This window comes from Bombus fervidus, chromosome 5 (genome assembly GCF_041682495.2).
Source record: "Bombus fervidus isolate BK054 chromosome 5, iyBomFerv1, whole genome shotgun sequence".
Classification (NCBI taxonomy): Eukaryota; Metazoa; Arthropoda; class Insecta; order Hymenoptera; family Apidae; genus Bombus; species Bombus fervidus.
This window is the reverse complement of record NC_091521.1, coordinates 17,040,826-17,055,732: the sequence shown is the minus strand read 5'-3', so window position 1 is coordinate 17,055,732 and position 14,907 is coordinate 17,040,826. Positions and strand designations below refer to the sequence as shown.

At 36.4% G+C, this 14,907-nt stretch overlaps 3 protein-coding genes, 1 long non-coding RNA gene and 1 other non-coding gene across 20 annotated transcripts in view; 2 read left to right on the top strand and 3 right to left on the bottom strand.

Annotated features, from left to right (window-relative positions):
- The window catches only part of Nlg-5 (neuroligin 5), a 355,394-nt gene extending 343,567 nt beyond the window's left edge, over positions 1 to 11,827 (top strand). For all 9 annotated transcript variants that reach the window (XM_072003813.1, XM_072003815.1, XM_072003816.1 and 6 more), the window contains 5 exons: positions 624 to 816; positions 2,379 to 2,823; positions 7,652 to 7,925; positions 8,069 to 8,215; positions 8,571 to 11,827. In XM_072003813.1, coding sequence (XP_071859914.1) covers positions 624 to 816; positions 2,379 to 2,823; positions 7,652 to 7,925; positions 8,069 to 8,215; positions 8,571 to 9,217 — 1,706 coding nt within the window. In that variant the 3' untranslated portion in view covers positions 9,218 to 11,827. The remainder of the gene's footprint in view (positions 1 to 623; positions 817 to 2,378; positions 2,824 to 7,651; positions 7,926 to 8,068; positions 8,216 to 8,570) is intronic.
- The window catches only part of Usp (retinoid X receptor ultraspiracle), a 144,903-nt gene that overhangs the window by 62,423 nt on the left and 67,573 nt on the right, over positions 1 to 14,907 (bottom strand). The gene's annotated exons all lie outside the window — the stretch shown is intronic.
- Positions 1 to 14,907, top strand: part of LOC139987508 (uncharacterized) — a 252,164-nt gene that overhangs the window by 170,967 nt on the left and 66,290 nt on the right. The gene's annotated exons all lie outside the window — the stretch shown is intronic.
- Positions 11,917 to 14,259, bottom strand: La (La autoantigen-like). Its single transcript, XM_072003823.1, has 7 exons — positions 13,967 to 14,259; positions 13,418 to 13,771; positions 13,172 to 13,314; positions 12,989 to 13,091; positions 12,664 to 12,912; positions 12,456 to 12,576; positions 11,917 to 12,244 (listed from the first exon to the last, which is right to left on the bottom strand). Exons 1-7 carry the CDS (start codon positions 14,204 to 14,206, stop codon positions 12,156 to 12,158), a joined length of 1,299 nt encoding a protein of 432 aa, XP_071859924.1. The 5' UTR covers positions 14,207 to 14,259; the 3' UTR covers positions 11,917 to 12,155.
- Positions 12,313 to 12,397, bottom strand: LOC139987850 (small nucleolar RNA U6-53/MBII-28). Its single transcript, XR_011799954.1, has one exon. It is a non-coding gene; the product is annotated as a small nucleolar RNA U6-53/MBII-28 (small nucleolar RNA).

Here is a 14,907-nt window from a genome sequence, read left to right as displayed (position 1 = left end):
GATAAATATCAAGGGGAGTCGTATTTTAAATTTAATATTCGTTAACGCGAAGTAAACTATTTCATGGAAAATATTCGTCTCGTAAAAGGCGCGATAAATTGGCGTTCTATTCGCTGCAGGTAGATGACGGCTTTACCTATGTACGTCGCAGCCGGTCACAATTCGTCGCCGCTGTCGTTTCGTTCTCCCTTCTGAATATCTTTTATTATCGCGTAAATCTCTTTGAGATATCGTGAATCATGAATAACGACTTTACCGTGTTGATGTAATAACTTCGATATACCCGGTGGCCCTTTTCGCCTGGACTTTAACGCGTTTCTTCTTCGGAACAGTATTACTACTGTGACGCTTGAGAAGATCGTGAAGAAAGCGCTTCGTTTCCTATTTTCAACGTAATTTATCGCGATGTCCTTACGATCCGTTTTACGTTTCATTTTCCGCGAAATATCGAGAATGGAAATGAAAATTATTGTCGCGTAGTAACGGTAGATTTTAACCAGACGTAGCTCGAAGATACAAGCGGAAATATTTGAAAACGCACGATTCGCCTTGTTTATTGATTTCTCGATACCGCTGAGAGATCGTTAAATTTATTAACAAAGTATGTCGACCAATGTTTGCAGGTCTTTTTCATCGAGTCGTGTTATCGAGTGGCTCGGCGTTAAGCCCGTGGGCGTCTGTTCACGATCCGAACGACTTACGATCGAAAGTAGCAAAGCAAATAGGATGTTCCACCGAGGACGACGAAGATATTGCCAACTGTCTACGCGGCATTCCTCTGCGTGAGCTCATGGCCGTTGAACTGCCGGAAATCCGGTAAGATAGTAACTCTTTACGATCTGGATTCGAGGCTGATGCAAGATCCGTGAATAGCTGCCCGTAAATTCCATGTAAAAATTCCTCGTGCGTTACCTGCGCGAAATAAAAAGCTCCGAGTCGCCGATATTATTGTTCTCCGCACGAAAGAATCCAATAAAGTTCCCGTGATCTTGAACGAAACGTATCTTTTAAAATCTGACTGTACTTTATCGCGTATTTTATTACGTTTACCGGCATAAAAAGATCGCGGCCCGTCCATAACGCGAATCAAGTTATCGATCATCTACGATTTACAATATCAAACGTCAATTTAAAAAAGACGCTATACATCTATACGTGTAAAGTACTCGATCTAAAAAAAAAAAAAAAAAGTTGATGGCAGGAAATCATAAACATATATTTGTATAGTGATTCGTATAGTTGAAATAATCAAATATCGAACAATTATGCGCATCTTATTTCATTAACCATTTATAGAAAACTTAATGAGAGCAACGAACTTTAGCTGGAAAAATTAATTATACGATCGTTCTTAACGCGAACATACGTTGACCACTGTAAAACATCCTGAAAAGTATACTACGAAATTGTAGGATCAAGCCAATGTGCAACTACACCAACGCGAGTATGAAAACTACGCGTAAGCTCTCACCATAGTATCTCGTAATCATAGCTCTAAAATCCCATGCTATATCGAGCTCTATAACGCACAAACCATAGTCATAGTACCGTTTATTCCAGATCAGTGTAAAGTATAAGTGTAGTTGCTAATCGGTTAGCGCAACTTTTCGCGATTCGGATCACGCTATCGTTGGCTCCCGATTTACTTGGTCGCCTTATCGATCAACACGAGGAACACCATGTGTTACGCCACGAGGCTTAGTATAGATCGTATTTCTAACACCGTCGTTCGCGGTCCTACAGCGTCGCAGACGGATCGTCTTATCTGCCCGACGAAGAACATACGATGTATCGACGAGCGCATAGTTGTCACCAGGCAGCGAGTTCTAGAAACGTCGATTTCGGTCCTTTATTTCATTCTCGCAAAGAAGTCGGTCTACGTGATCATCGGTGCGAGCGGTGGCGTGACCCGAGCGTAGTAGGGGTTGTCTCTCCCGAAAGACAAAGAATCGGTCTAAGGGCAATCAATCTCTTTTGAAAATTCACATTGCATACGTCGAGAGCTCTGACGAATAAAGTCGCTAAATCTAACGAATATCGGGAAATATCGAAAAAGTCGAGTAGAATTTCTGTAACGCATTAACTGTATTCATGACTAAATAATTTGTGACGCTTTTATTATTATTTAATTTATTGTCGAATATACACGCTATATCAACTCGTTAACAAAGTGTTAAATTCATTGAACCATCCCTGTTATCCTAATCGAAACAAGGGGAACGACTATTTCGCGGCGTCGATTATACGAATCGTAGCGAGCCTCTCGCTGACGCGTTTTGCTCGCGACCGAGTCTCTCCGCGAACGGTCGTAACACCATGCCAATTCGGTATCCTGACGAGCAATGAATCGCACTAATTCGTCTCTTCTTCCGCTTCAGATTCGTGCCACGGATCGGACCAGGCTTACCAGTGGACCAAAACAATCCCGATCCAGGGCTGGATATGGAACGAGTCAGTGACACGTTCATCAAAGTACCTCTTATCCTTGGCGTGTCTACCACGGAGTCGAATTTAGATTTTAACGCGAACGATATTCAATACGGATTCGAGGAGGATCATCGAAATCGAATTTTACGAACGTTCATTAGGAACGCTTATGTATATCATTTGAACGAGATTTTCTCCGCGGTGAGGAACGAGTATACGGACTGGGACAAGCCTATCCTTCATCCTATCATTATAAGGGATTCGACGATGGAGGCGTTGAGCGATGGTCACACCGTAGCTCCACTCATGAGGATTGCCTTTTATCACGCCAGAAGGGGAGCCAAAACGTTCTTCTACCACTTCAGCCATCAAACCAAAGACAACAGCCTTTTGCAGGTTTGTGGAAAAGATTGCACGTTTTACAGGAAATCGAGCGTGCGTTTTATGTATCCGATGACGAAGAAAATGATTGGTGCGTTGGATTAGAATTTTTACGGTGGAATTATTCTTGAAATTTATTTGGCTGATCTTCTTATACGGTAAAGTCAGTTTTAAAACTTGTTTGTATTTTTCAAGTTTGCAGCTAAATTAGTTTTAGCTGCGCGTAGGTAAACTTACAGAATGTACAGTTCCAACGTAATTTTATTATTCTTGATTTTCGTTGCAACTTCTATTTACTTTACTTGTACCACGAATTTTGGAACACAGTGTATACACGTAGGAAATAATTTATAGTCTTCTATACAAATTACTTGCGACCTACAGTACTCGATTTCTTTTCCATTCGTAAATACAAGAACGCGACAGATGTTGAAAGTAATTTAAAAGGAACCGGGTCTTTTAACGATTGAAACGCCCGCATGAAGTGTCGACAGTAAACCGTGGCTCTTTGAACCACTTCAGTCGTAAACTTATTTCTCGACGAAAGCTGTTTTCTTTTTCTTTCTTTCTTTCTTTCTTCCTTTGGTCGTCGTCGTCAACGCCATTTTATTCGCAACCTCTTTGATTCTTCGCGAAATTTTTTAAATACACACACTACCAATGCCCTTCCTCTCGTTCTCGCCAAACACAGCGAAATATTAAAGATGGTACGGTAGTTTTTCATACAGCTCTTGACTCGACCGAAAGTGGAAAGTGGAACGCGCCAGCCAGAGAACCGGCTTAACTTCGAGTTAATTTTACATAAAATTATACACGTAGGATGAACGAGACCCTCGAGTGTCTTCGTTATTTTTGTTAAAGAAGCATACAGAAGTTGATCACAATTACATTGTGGTAAGAGATGGAAAAAAAGATAAAAGGAAGAATTTTTACTGCGAGAGCTACCTTGCAGGATCGCGTTGATGTTATTAACGAAATTGTATGTTACGTTGGTTAATTCGTATCAAGGGTTAATAAATCATAGAGCTTTTCTACCGCTTCAACCTCTGTGTTATTCGTCTGGCCAATCAGACGTATATTCTACTTGCTCGCTTGTACGTTGACCGTCGCTACTGGTAAGGAGAATACGTCGATATGAAGTCAGACTCGTTGTACGCGTAAAATAATACATAACTGGTTAAATAGTACAGATTAATACATAATTCTACAAGTAGAATATCGATAGAAATAAAAAGATAATTTCAATAAACTGTACTATCCATTGACTCTTAAGAAACAACGAATTTTCTAGGGGACGAATCATTACCGTTTGAAAGCTCACGCATCACATGGCTTGATTAACCAACTACCCGATAGATTAATAGACTTAATAACGCAAACTTCCAAGAGTCTAACGTCGAGGCAAAGTTCCAACATAGAGTCACGCTTAATTTACATCGTCGTAGTCTTCTGGGGTAACGCAAACGTCCTTCCACCGGTCCCGTGAGACGTTTGATTAGGTCACAGTAGCTTCATCGTGAAATCATGGGCAGCGGTTAGTCGGAAGACAAGCACGAGCATAAAGCTCCGAGAAGTCCAAGATCGGAATGGATTCCAGGAAAACGGAAGATTAAAGAGACAATCCGAACGAGCTGTGAGCTCGAATGCTGTTCTTGGTCTTTCGCTCTGTCTGTTTCTTACTTTAAAATGGAAGAAAATATTTTCGGTGTTTGTACAGATCGAACGGTAACACGTTGCTCCTTTTTGCGTCTTTTATTCATTTTTGTTAAGGTTATTCGATATATGTGGAAATCAAAGAAACGCGTGGCTAAATTGTAAGGTATTGAAAGTATATATTTATCGTGAATGTAAAGTACAAAGTGTGGAATACAATGTAAGCTGGTCCAGATCCGCACGCTAGCGTCGCGTAATTTTTAAGTGATTACAAAAGATTCGGTAGAAAATTGAGTTTATTCGTCACAGTTAGGTGTTTTTTATTACAAAAAATTACAAGAAGAACTGTTCGGACCTGTCTCGTACCATCGAGGAAGAAAGCTCGGTGTGGGTGTGCCCTTTTGAACTCAGAACGCGGATTCTTCGTCCACACTTTTCGGTAGAAAAGTGAGAGTAATGATCCGCGATGCCCATTGGTTAATAAATGAAGTTGTAAAGACAAAGAAAACCAGATATGGGCATACTTGTTCATGGGAAAAGTCTGTTATCTCGCCAGACACCCGCTTTCTTCGTAATAGGTAAGAGCGTGCAACAAACGTAAGGACCATCTGTAAACCGAAAACGTTTATGCGAAGAGAAACGAAACTGAACAGATTCGGTTTATGGTATCTCCTTAGGCCTGCTGCGGGTCAGTGTAATGGGTAGGTCTTGGCGTCCAGACTATGAGAAATCTCGCAAGGACCATCGCATCTGGCGTAACACGTGCTAAACAGAAAAACTATCGATGACCTCGGCGCTTGAGAAAACCGAAGACCAGATGTAGAGTTTTCCTAGAAGCGTCGATCACTTCAACAATTTTGAATCGCCGCACTTTCAAAATGTAACTTTGTTGCTTATGTAAATGTAACATTGTTGTTCCACGCATTTCGTCAGCAATTCGATGATTTTAACTAGTTCATTGTGTAATCGCGACGCGCTCGTAAGACTGGTAGTTGTCCATACGTCAAGAGGCAGAGAGGCAGGAACTTCGAGTTAACGAGTTTCGTTCTCGGGTCACGGTTAATAGCGATTTAGTGCGTTTAGCTGCCACGCTATGGCCAACCGTGGACGTACAAAGCGAAATTTTAATTAAACGGAAGTCGAGTCGCGTGCACGCCCGTGAAAGGCCACTTCGTTTAATAAGTTTCAGTGTCGTGACTGAAACTCGAAACGCCAGCCTAATCAATGCGTCGTCCGTGCATTTAGAAACGTTAGGAAAAAATATCGTTGGCTAATTCGAATAAAATTCAGCATAGAAGAGGGAAAACAGAGGAAACTTCTAGTAAATTTCTAGTAAAAATATAACGAAGTGTAAATTATATTTATGAATATATATTTCGGATTTACACGTAATATCTTGTAATTACAATCTCAGCAATGGAATTCAAATCTGAGAACTCGACGATTTGCAAATTGACAAAATGAAAATTGAATATCGTGTAATTGTAAATATGACTTATAAAAATAATATAATGGAACGAATATTCGGTATAATTTAGTATGTATGACGTAATAGGAGAACTTTTGAGCCAAAAAGGAATTCTTTTTATCGAAGAAGTCGCATACTTTTCTCAATAAACTCTATGGACTGCATTTGTTGTTATAATTTTTGTTATTGTCTGTTATTTAGTAAGCTACAGTACAGTCTGTTCTATCAAATTCATTAAATGACCGAACAGTTAAATTTCTATGATTATAACAATTCATAATAGCAGTTACCAATCTTATCTATTTACCTAACCATGTACTGCGTACATTCTGGCTGACTATACACTGACCTACACCACTTGTTAACTGAGATTAATACTCTTGGCATATTAAAATTAGTACATGATAAATAATAATAATAATAATAAATAAACTAAATATTTGACAAGGAACAAATGTTTCTCTCTATGTTGGTATTCTAAAAATATCATCAATAATAACGTTAATTCGCACACCCGTTCTCGGGTCTCTTCTTTGCAAGTAAAATCCGTAAAAAAATGTAAAAACAGGAATTAAGACAACGACACACGCTGGAACCTACTGCGTCGAAGAACAAGCCGAATGTCATTGACCCGAGCGTTACTTTAAACTCGAAAATTAAGCTTCTTCGCCGGTAAATTGAGTATCTTGAAGAAGCCACGCTTAGGTAAACCGCATTAACGAAATTCACTTGGGACTCGTTCAACAAGCTACAACGTATTTAACAGAACAAAGCTAAACGGTTCATCCGTTAAACGATCCGACTGTATGGGTGCCAGGAGACGAGACGGTAGATCCTCCAGCAATATGCTAATTCGCTGTTCGTTTCTTCGGCGCGTCTTCGAAATGTATGCACATGCATATACCGATCTACAGCCCATCCACGAGCTTCTAGTAGATCCAGGCGACATTTAAGTCGGCAGGCAGCTGTAAATCCCATTTGCTTGCGCTTTGAATTAACAGGATTTGCATCGCGACCCAGACATTCTGTCGAACGCGCAAATAGAATTGGCTGTGTCTCCGCGTGATTCACGCTGCTTTCCAATTAAAATTATTGAATCGAATTACAATAATTAATGGTCGAACAGCTGGGCCGACGGGAATTTTTCTTTCGTTATCATCGAGCCGTTCTCGAAAGGAAAACGTGATAACGAACGACGCGGTCGTTAATCTGCGTAATTTTTGAGCGGAAATTTTCTTTCGGACAAACTTCCGCGACACTTTATATATTAAATGAAAGAATCGCTGTTCCTGAGAATTATCTGGGTAGTGTTGTAATTATTCAAGGAGTAAGATAGTTTGAAAAGGTAGTACGAGACGTTCGTTCGAATCTTGAAGTGTTTAGATCTTGAAATTTCTAAATCTTTTAGTCTTCGAGTTTGCGCGTATTTGATTCTCGAATCCTGGAATTTCCACGTTTATTTCTTTCTTCTAATTGCAATTGCCGATTATGAGTAATATTAATGAAAAGTCGTAGTGGACGAAAATGGACGAGAAAAGAATTCCTTCGTCAAAAAAAAAAAAAAAAAAAAAAAAAAAGAAAGAGTTCGCTCATCGATAATGGTTATCTGTAGCTGAAAATAATTTCCGACGTCGATATTGAATACCGTTTCGAGCAGCGTTTACCGCAGGTTTCAAACGTTACACGTACATTCCACCAACGAACGAAATAATTTTGTTTCAGCGTCTGGGCAGCATTCGTGGCGAGGATATACCGTATATCTTCGGGTTGCCACTGGTGGCTGGAGGAGCTTTCTTTCCCCGGAATTATTCCCGACAGGATCAGGGCGTCGCCGAGGCAGTTCTCACGTTTTTCACGAATTTCGCGAAAACCGGCAATCCGAACGAGCCACACAAAATCGAATCGGTGGATTATGGGACACCGAAGGAGAAAACGCGATACCGTGGTCTCACATGGGAACAATACGAGACTGGTACTCAACAGTATCTGACGATTGGTGAGTTTCTTCCTCATCTTACGTATCTCTTCTTTTCCTCCTCTTTCATCCTCTTTCTTTCTCATTTATTTAAATACTTGCGTCGTATATATACTATGTGTTGTACGTAATTAGAGAACAATATCGCTGATTAATCGTTTCAGCGATGAAACCGAAAATGAAGAGCCACTACCGTGGCCATAAAATGGCGGTTTGGCTAAATCTGATACCACAACTGCATCGACCCGGAGACGACGATGTCTCAATGCGGCATCATCATTTTCGAGAAAGAGGTGACCACTTTTATGCAGGTGAGAAACCAAAATCTTCTTCCTCGAATAATTTAAATTTAAAAAGCAATACATTTTGTTCTCGATTCGCGTGAAACATATACATATCTACTAAGTTAATATTATTAGCTAGTACTTTGTATAAAAAGATTAGGAACGAAAAATTTCAATTATACTGGCACGAATACCTGTATCTATTTTTTTACTCTTGCCATATTACATTTTCTACTGAAATTATATCTGTGTATTATAAAAAAAAATTCAATTATGTAATTATTACGATTAAAAGAAACCTGCCCCTATTATACACGATGTAAGCAACGTTTAATTCATCCAACGAATCGAGTAATTAGAATGCAAGTATTGAATCTTTCAGGACCAGTTCGAGACGAGTGGTACACTCCTCTGCCGCTTGTAGCGACGACCAAGATGAGCGCCTCGTCGACAACAGCTTGCAGCACATCTACAGGTGACGACAGTATTACCGAAGACATTACTCCTATTCTGGACGATTCAGAAGATGACGCTGAACTTTTACAAAGATTAGCTTCTCGTCACTACTACAGTACTACTACAGCCCTAGCAATCACCGTAGGAGTCGGTTGCATTTTATTGGTGCTCAACATGTTGATATTCGCCGGCATTTACTATCAGAGGGATCGTGACAAAAAGAGAGCCGCGATGGACTGCACGCCAAATGGGCAAGAATCGCTGCCGATGACTACCAGGTCGTCTATGAAAGCTCCAGAAAGTCCTAGGCCAGCTCAAGAACCTCCGCCATCGTATACTACCCTTGCAAGAAGCCCTTCGATCCAGGAACATCAACAGATTGCTCAGAGTCAATCGATAGATGTCGATGAACAGCCTAAAAGTGAACAGAAACCTAGCCACGGGACCAGCAACGCCATCCACAAGGATCCCATTCCTCCAAAACCTCCAACGAGAACGACCAGCTCCTTGAGTACTACTAGTGGCACCAATACTATTAAAAAACGTGTGCAAATACAAGAGATATCCGTATAGCATTAGGGGTTGCCCCAAGAGGGCAACATGAAAACCAAGAAGGTGACTTTCATAGATTTTGCGGCGACTGGCGAGTCTAAGTTTTGAAAAAGTTTACAGGGATATGGATTAACAAGTGTCTGATTATGGCACGTAGCACAGGTTGGCAAAGAAAATTATCTGTTTGAGTTGCAGTGAGATATCGACGAAGAGTGAAGACTATTGGTGTTACTTTCAACAATTGTTGGAGAAAACTCTAAAGAACAATGAGTTTTAATGCGACATTCGATTGTACGTTAAGTATTCTCTAATTATTCTGATGTATAAACAGCGATAACTGCCATATGTCACTGAAAAGACAAAGTGCTTTAAAGGAAGGCTTAGCAGACTACGAGTGTTCCTCTATCATGCACGTAAGACTTTATGAGCATTTTGAGTGTATTTCTTTGCAGGATACAGTGTGTTTCTTCTATGGAATGCTATCAAAGTTGTGTTACAAAGCGATTCGAAATGAGTTCGTCAAATTTCAACTAATTAATTTCTTGTCGAGAAATGCTTAGCTTGACTACAAGAACTGTATTGTTAACTAAGAATGAAACATTTACGGAATCAAGTGTCTAGGAAACCGATTTCGTTTTTCTACAAATATACTGTCGAATAATTAAAATCTAACAGACATATCTTTCCTTTTTATTCGTTCTTTATTTTACACTTGAAAAGTAAAGTAAATTCTAAACTATGATATTTATCTCACATGTTGGAATAGACAAAAGTTGAAAAAAAGGACGTATCTCTAAAATTGTTTAATTTGACAGTATATTTGACGAAGAATAGAATCGATGATAAAAATCCATAAGTCAACACTGTTCACAATCAGTGTTCTTTCAAGTGTTCTTCTCGTAGCTGACATAATGATCATGTAATTAGAGTAACTCCTGGTATAACTGACGCTGGGCTCATGAAAAATTTCTATTTGCGTTTGTGTATACAACTTAAAAGTGGTTACGTGTCTTTCCTATTCCAGGTATTGGAAACCGTGCACAAAATCGCACAGAGATAATAAATTAAACAACGTCTATGTAACACGATCCGTAGAAAATTGTATGAGAGAATGGTCGTCTGAAATGATTTCTAAAATTTAAATGATGATAATTGTACTTCGTAGTGTCACTGTGATCAATATTGATATTTTTTAAAAATCAAAAACAAAATTTATAGATAAAAATCATTTGTGGTTGAAAATTATTCGTCTTTGTTTATTAAAAGATAGGAATTATTATTTATTTCTGTTTTTTATTTATGAATATACACATTCTACTTTATTATGTGACATATAAATAGTATAAAGCGGAAATTGAAGAACTCTGTCAATTTTGCGTTGCCTCCTCGTTATCTTGATATCATCGCTCACTATTTAAAATAATTTAAAGAGAAAAAGAGAAACAAAACCTAAAAAAATTTATATTTAAGCGCTCTATACTGAAAGAGACCAGTTCTCGTATTCGCATTAGAATCTCATGCGAATGTTGTGTGAAAGTTCTGGGTTAAAGTAAACAAAAGGAAATTACATGTTTAATGGTTCAATTTGAGTGGAAGTCGCACTGCACTTGCGAAAGTATCGATGGTTCTCTAGTGACAACATGTGCTCAAAACGTAATCATAAAGTGGAACACAATTTCCTTTAAATTAAATATTATCTACACCTCTTCGACCAAGTAATCTAAGGCAAGATTACGCCCACGTTTATGCAAATATCATTCGTCTTTATAGGATTTTTTAAGCTGAATCTGATGTCTGTGTTATACATACATTAAAAATTAACGAAGAAATTGGACTTATAATGTTATAAAGGGATTTATCTCTTTTTCAGGTACTTTAAGTCTACAACATTTGCATAATTTTAATTACTGTACGTTATAACACGCATGTTTTAACATTATTTCTTAACTAAATTAAAAGCAAAGCATATTTAATCATAATTTTCGTACAAACAAATACCAATTGGTCATGGTTCTTCCATTAGTTGATAAAATTAAATGTTGCTGATACTATATATGTACATACATTTCATTTTAAAGATACTATTAATTTTTTATAAATTTGTTCCCTGACATACTTCGTAATCCAGACTGATTATCAAAAACATATTACATAATACAATCATTCTACTAAGAGACAAGTTTTTCTCCGGAAGAAGAAAAGCATCACGAATAACAGCAAATGACACTTCAATCGTCATGTAAAAAGATAAAAACACCTGTTTAAAATATAGTCGAATTTATCTAATCGATTGTACGCATTTTCTGAGGCACATGAAGTAATGAAAGCGTATTGGTATGATTAAGGACATAACGTTGTACTTTAGATAGCAATCATACTATGCACGGTGTCGCGTAATTGTACTATCGATTTCGATTATTTTCAATACACCGTTTCACAAAGAAAAGATTAGAAAAGGAATACTCATCAAGTATTGTTTACGAATGGTATGAATCATCAGCACATTGTGACTATTCGTTAAATTGTGTGAACGGGATTATTGAACACATAACAGTGAAATTTAAGTAGCAGAATAGACGAAACATCTTTGTAAATTTCACTGTAAAACAATAAAATGCTGATTTCTAAATACATTTCCATCTCCAATTAATATAATTACTCATATCCTTATAAATTAAGAATGTATTAATTTACACGTGGGACTATGAAATAATGTACAATTTACAAATATAAACGGTGTTGTACTTTTATCTTTTTGAATAATACACATTGCTTGAAGCATAACGAAAGAATATTCGCTTAAGATAATTTTATCTATCTTGAATACATACTAGTGTAACATCTATCTTTTCTTATTTTATACGATAAGTATCTGTATAATAAAAATATGATTAATATACACGTTTAGTTGAATAATTATACAAGTTTTGGTTTCTCCGAGATAAATGATATTTCCGAATTATTCAAATGAATTATTCCCTTTTTTAGCTGGAACCACATCACTGCTCTCACTCATAGATCTTTTAATTGCTACTCGTGCGTTACGGCCTGCAACATAATTCTCACAAATGTTACATATGCTTCATTTTGATGACACGTAAAATTTGTAATCATGAAATATTCAGTGATATTTGTAAGTTTAACTCATTGAGATCCAGAAAACTGATCTCTCGGTATTAGCATGGCAAAGCATCATTATGGAGCAAGCAAGAATAGTACTATTTAAAAAAAAGTTATTTATGTACACCATTCTACTAACCTTTTTTGCCTCTCTTTCTTAGATTAGAACTTGCCATTTGTTTTCTCACTTTCAAAAAATATTTTTCTTCTTCTTCGCTCTCAAGGACACAACAGGTTACATCTTTGCCGCGTATAGATATCTTATAAAATAAACGACAAAAATGTTCACGAAATAAAATATAATATTATGAACTTAAAAATAACAGAAAATAATTTGAAATACTCACTTTACTTTCATGCATTTTGTCAATTACTATTTTTGCGTCATCTTCTTTCTCCAATCGAGCATATCCCACTGCATCACCTTTATTAAAGTCAACAAATGCAACATTCGCACCTAATTCACCTAGACTTTCCTTAATATCTTCTCTTAGACATTCATCAGGTACATTAGTAAAATGAATCACACAACCCTTTGGAAATCGATCTATCTTGGCGGCGCATTCTTTCTCTTTATTATCATATATTAGTTGCTTCTAAAAGAAATTGAACATTTTGTTATTATGTTTAATTATGAAAATAAATGTATAAAATAACAAATTCTATACTAACATATTGCGTAATATGTTTGTCACTTTCCTTTGGTTTCTTTTCTGATCTTTTTTGTCTCCTACCTGCTGCCCTTTGCTGTATTTTAGATTGAGAATAGTCAGATCTAAAATTTCAAAGTATTAAATTAAGTATATAATATTACTAAAACTTTTATAGCACAGATATATAATCTGATTAACTTACGACCACATCTTAATTAATTCAGTGTCTCCATATTTTACAGATTCTCTAACCATAAAGGCTTTTGCATCCTCTAGAGTTTTGAACTGCACGAAAATGGAACCTTTAAACTGAAACTTCTTCTCTTTATCCATATACTTCCTCATCTATTAAACAAGAAAATGATCTGAAGATCTAAGCATTATTTGCAAACTTTTTCCAATCCGAGCTGAAAATAATACATCCATTGCACAATAGTCAGATACTTACAACGATATTATCAAATGGTTCATAAGCATTGAAAAATGTTATAAGCTTTTCAATAGTGGTGTCCTGCGAAGGAAATCCTTTTAAGTAAACTGTCTTGGCCTCCTGTGCCTTCCTATATTCATCATTATATACTGGCAAAGGATGCTTTGGAGAACGACGAATCTTTTTTCTATCTTCGGATATTTCCATAAGTTCACTTAATTTTATGGCTTCTAATATAACATCGATATCTCGACTCATAGAGGCCAACAATTTGAAATTTAACATAATAGTCATAGGAATCCATCCTTCGTCCAATTTTGTTTGCTCAATGAGAAATTTATCTCTTTGCATATTCACATCTCCAAAGTAAAACTAAAAATATCGAAATTTTTATTAATTAAATTGTATTATTGCCATTTATGTCATAAGAAAGCTATGAAAATTAAACTGTTTAATTACGTTGAAGAATATCTACATATATCAATACCTATGAATATATTGAATCTTGAGATATAAATGAATGGATATCTTATTTCTATAATAATTGGTTAATTAATAAAATACTACCTCGATTTGATTTTTTATTTTTTCTAACAGTTCGCTAGATGGTTCCTCGGATTTTACTTTTGGAGAATATTCCTCAGAAACCGGCTTTTCGTCTTTAACCTCGACATCATTGACATCATTTATTTTAGTTTCGTCTACAACCTCTGTTTTATTTTCTGTTTGAGTCTCTGTTTTAAGAACTGTCTCTTCTTGCCCGTCCTCCATGTTTATTGTTAATACGATTACCGAATTTCCTGGCATAAAACCTGAAACTGAGACCTGAAAAAGAAATCAATTTGATGCAGTTGCACTTAAACTGATGGCCAAACGTGCTCTGTTTTCTCAGGAACCGGAAGTAATCGTTAGGAATGAAAACGATAATTGCATCAATATGAAATTTGAAAATGGCTGCTTGTTATAATTTCATAGTTTATTGCAACATAAAATTCTCCTCTTTTTATTATTCTTATCTCCGATTAAAGTAATAAATTGGGTACATTTGATAATTATATAAGTTATGTGATAAATAGGAGAAATAATTACAATGTTAAGTATTAAAATAAACTTTTTTTAATTGCAATATATAATTTTTTGAAATAAAGTAAAAATTAAAGATAAACGTAAAGATAATTTTTCTAAAATATCCAATAATTTATAAATCGGAACTAAAAGAAAAACATTCGCTAGGGAAAACCGTCTATCCTTTGAGTAGAAAAAATCAAGATACAGGACAAGAAAAGATTCCGTTCTATATTTTTATATTAACAAATTTTATATTAGCAAAATGTGCCTAAATATTTCTTTACACTATTAACAGGGGTAGCAAAGCAAAAGGAAACAAAATTATGTAAAACACTTATAATATCTAGTGAAACCTTACTTGAAAATTCGTGTTCCTTACGATTTTTTGAATCCTTACAATTTCTTTTAACTTAGTTTATAACTGATATTCGTGCATTTTA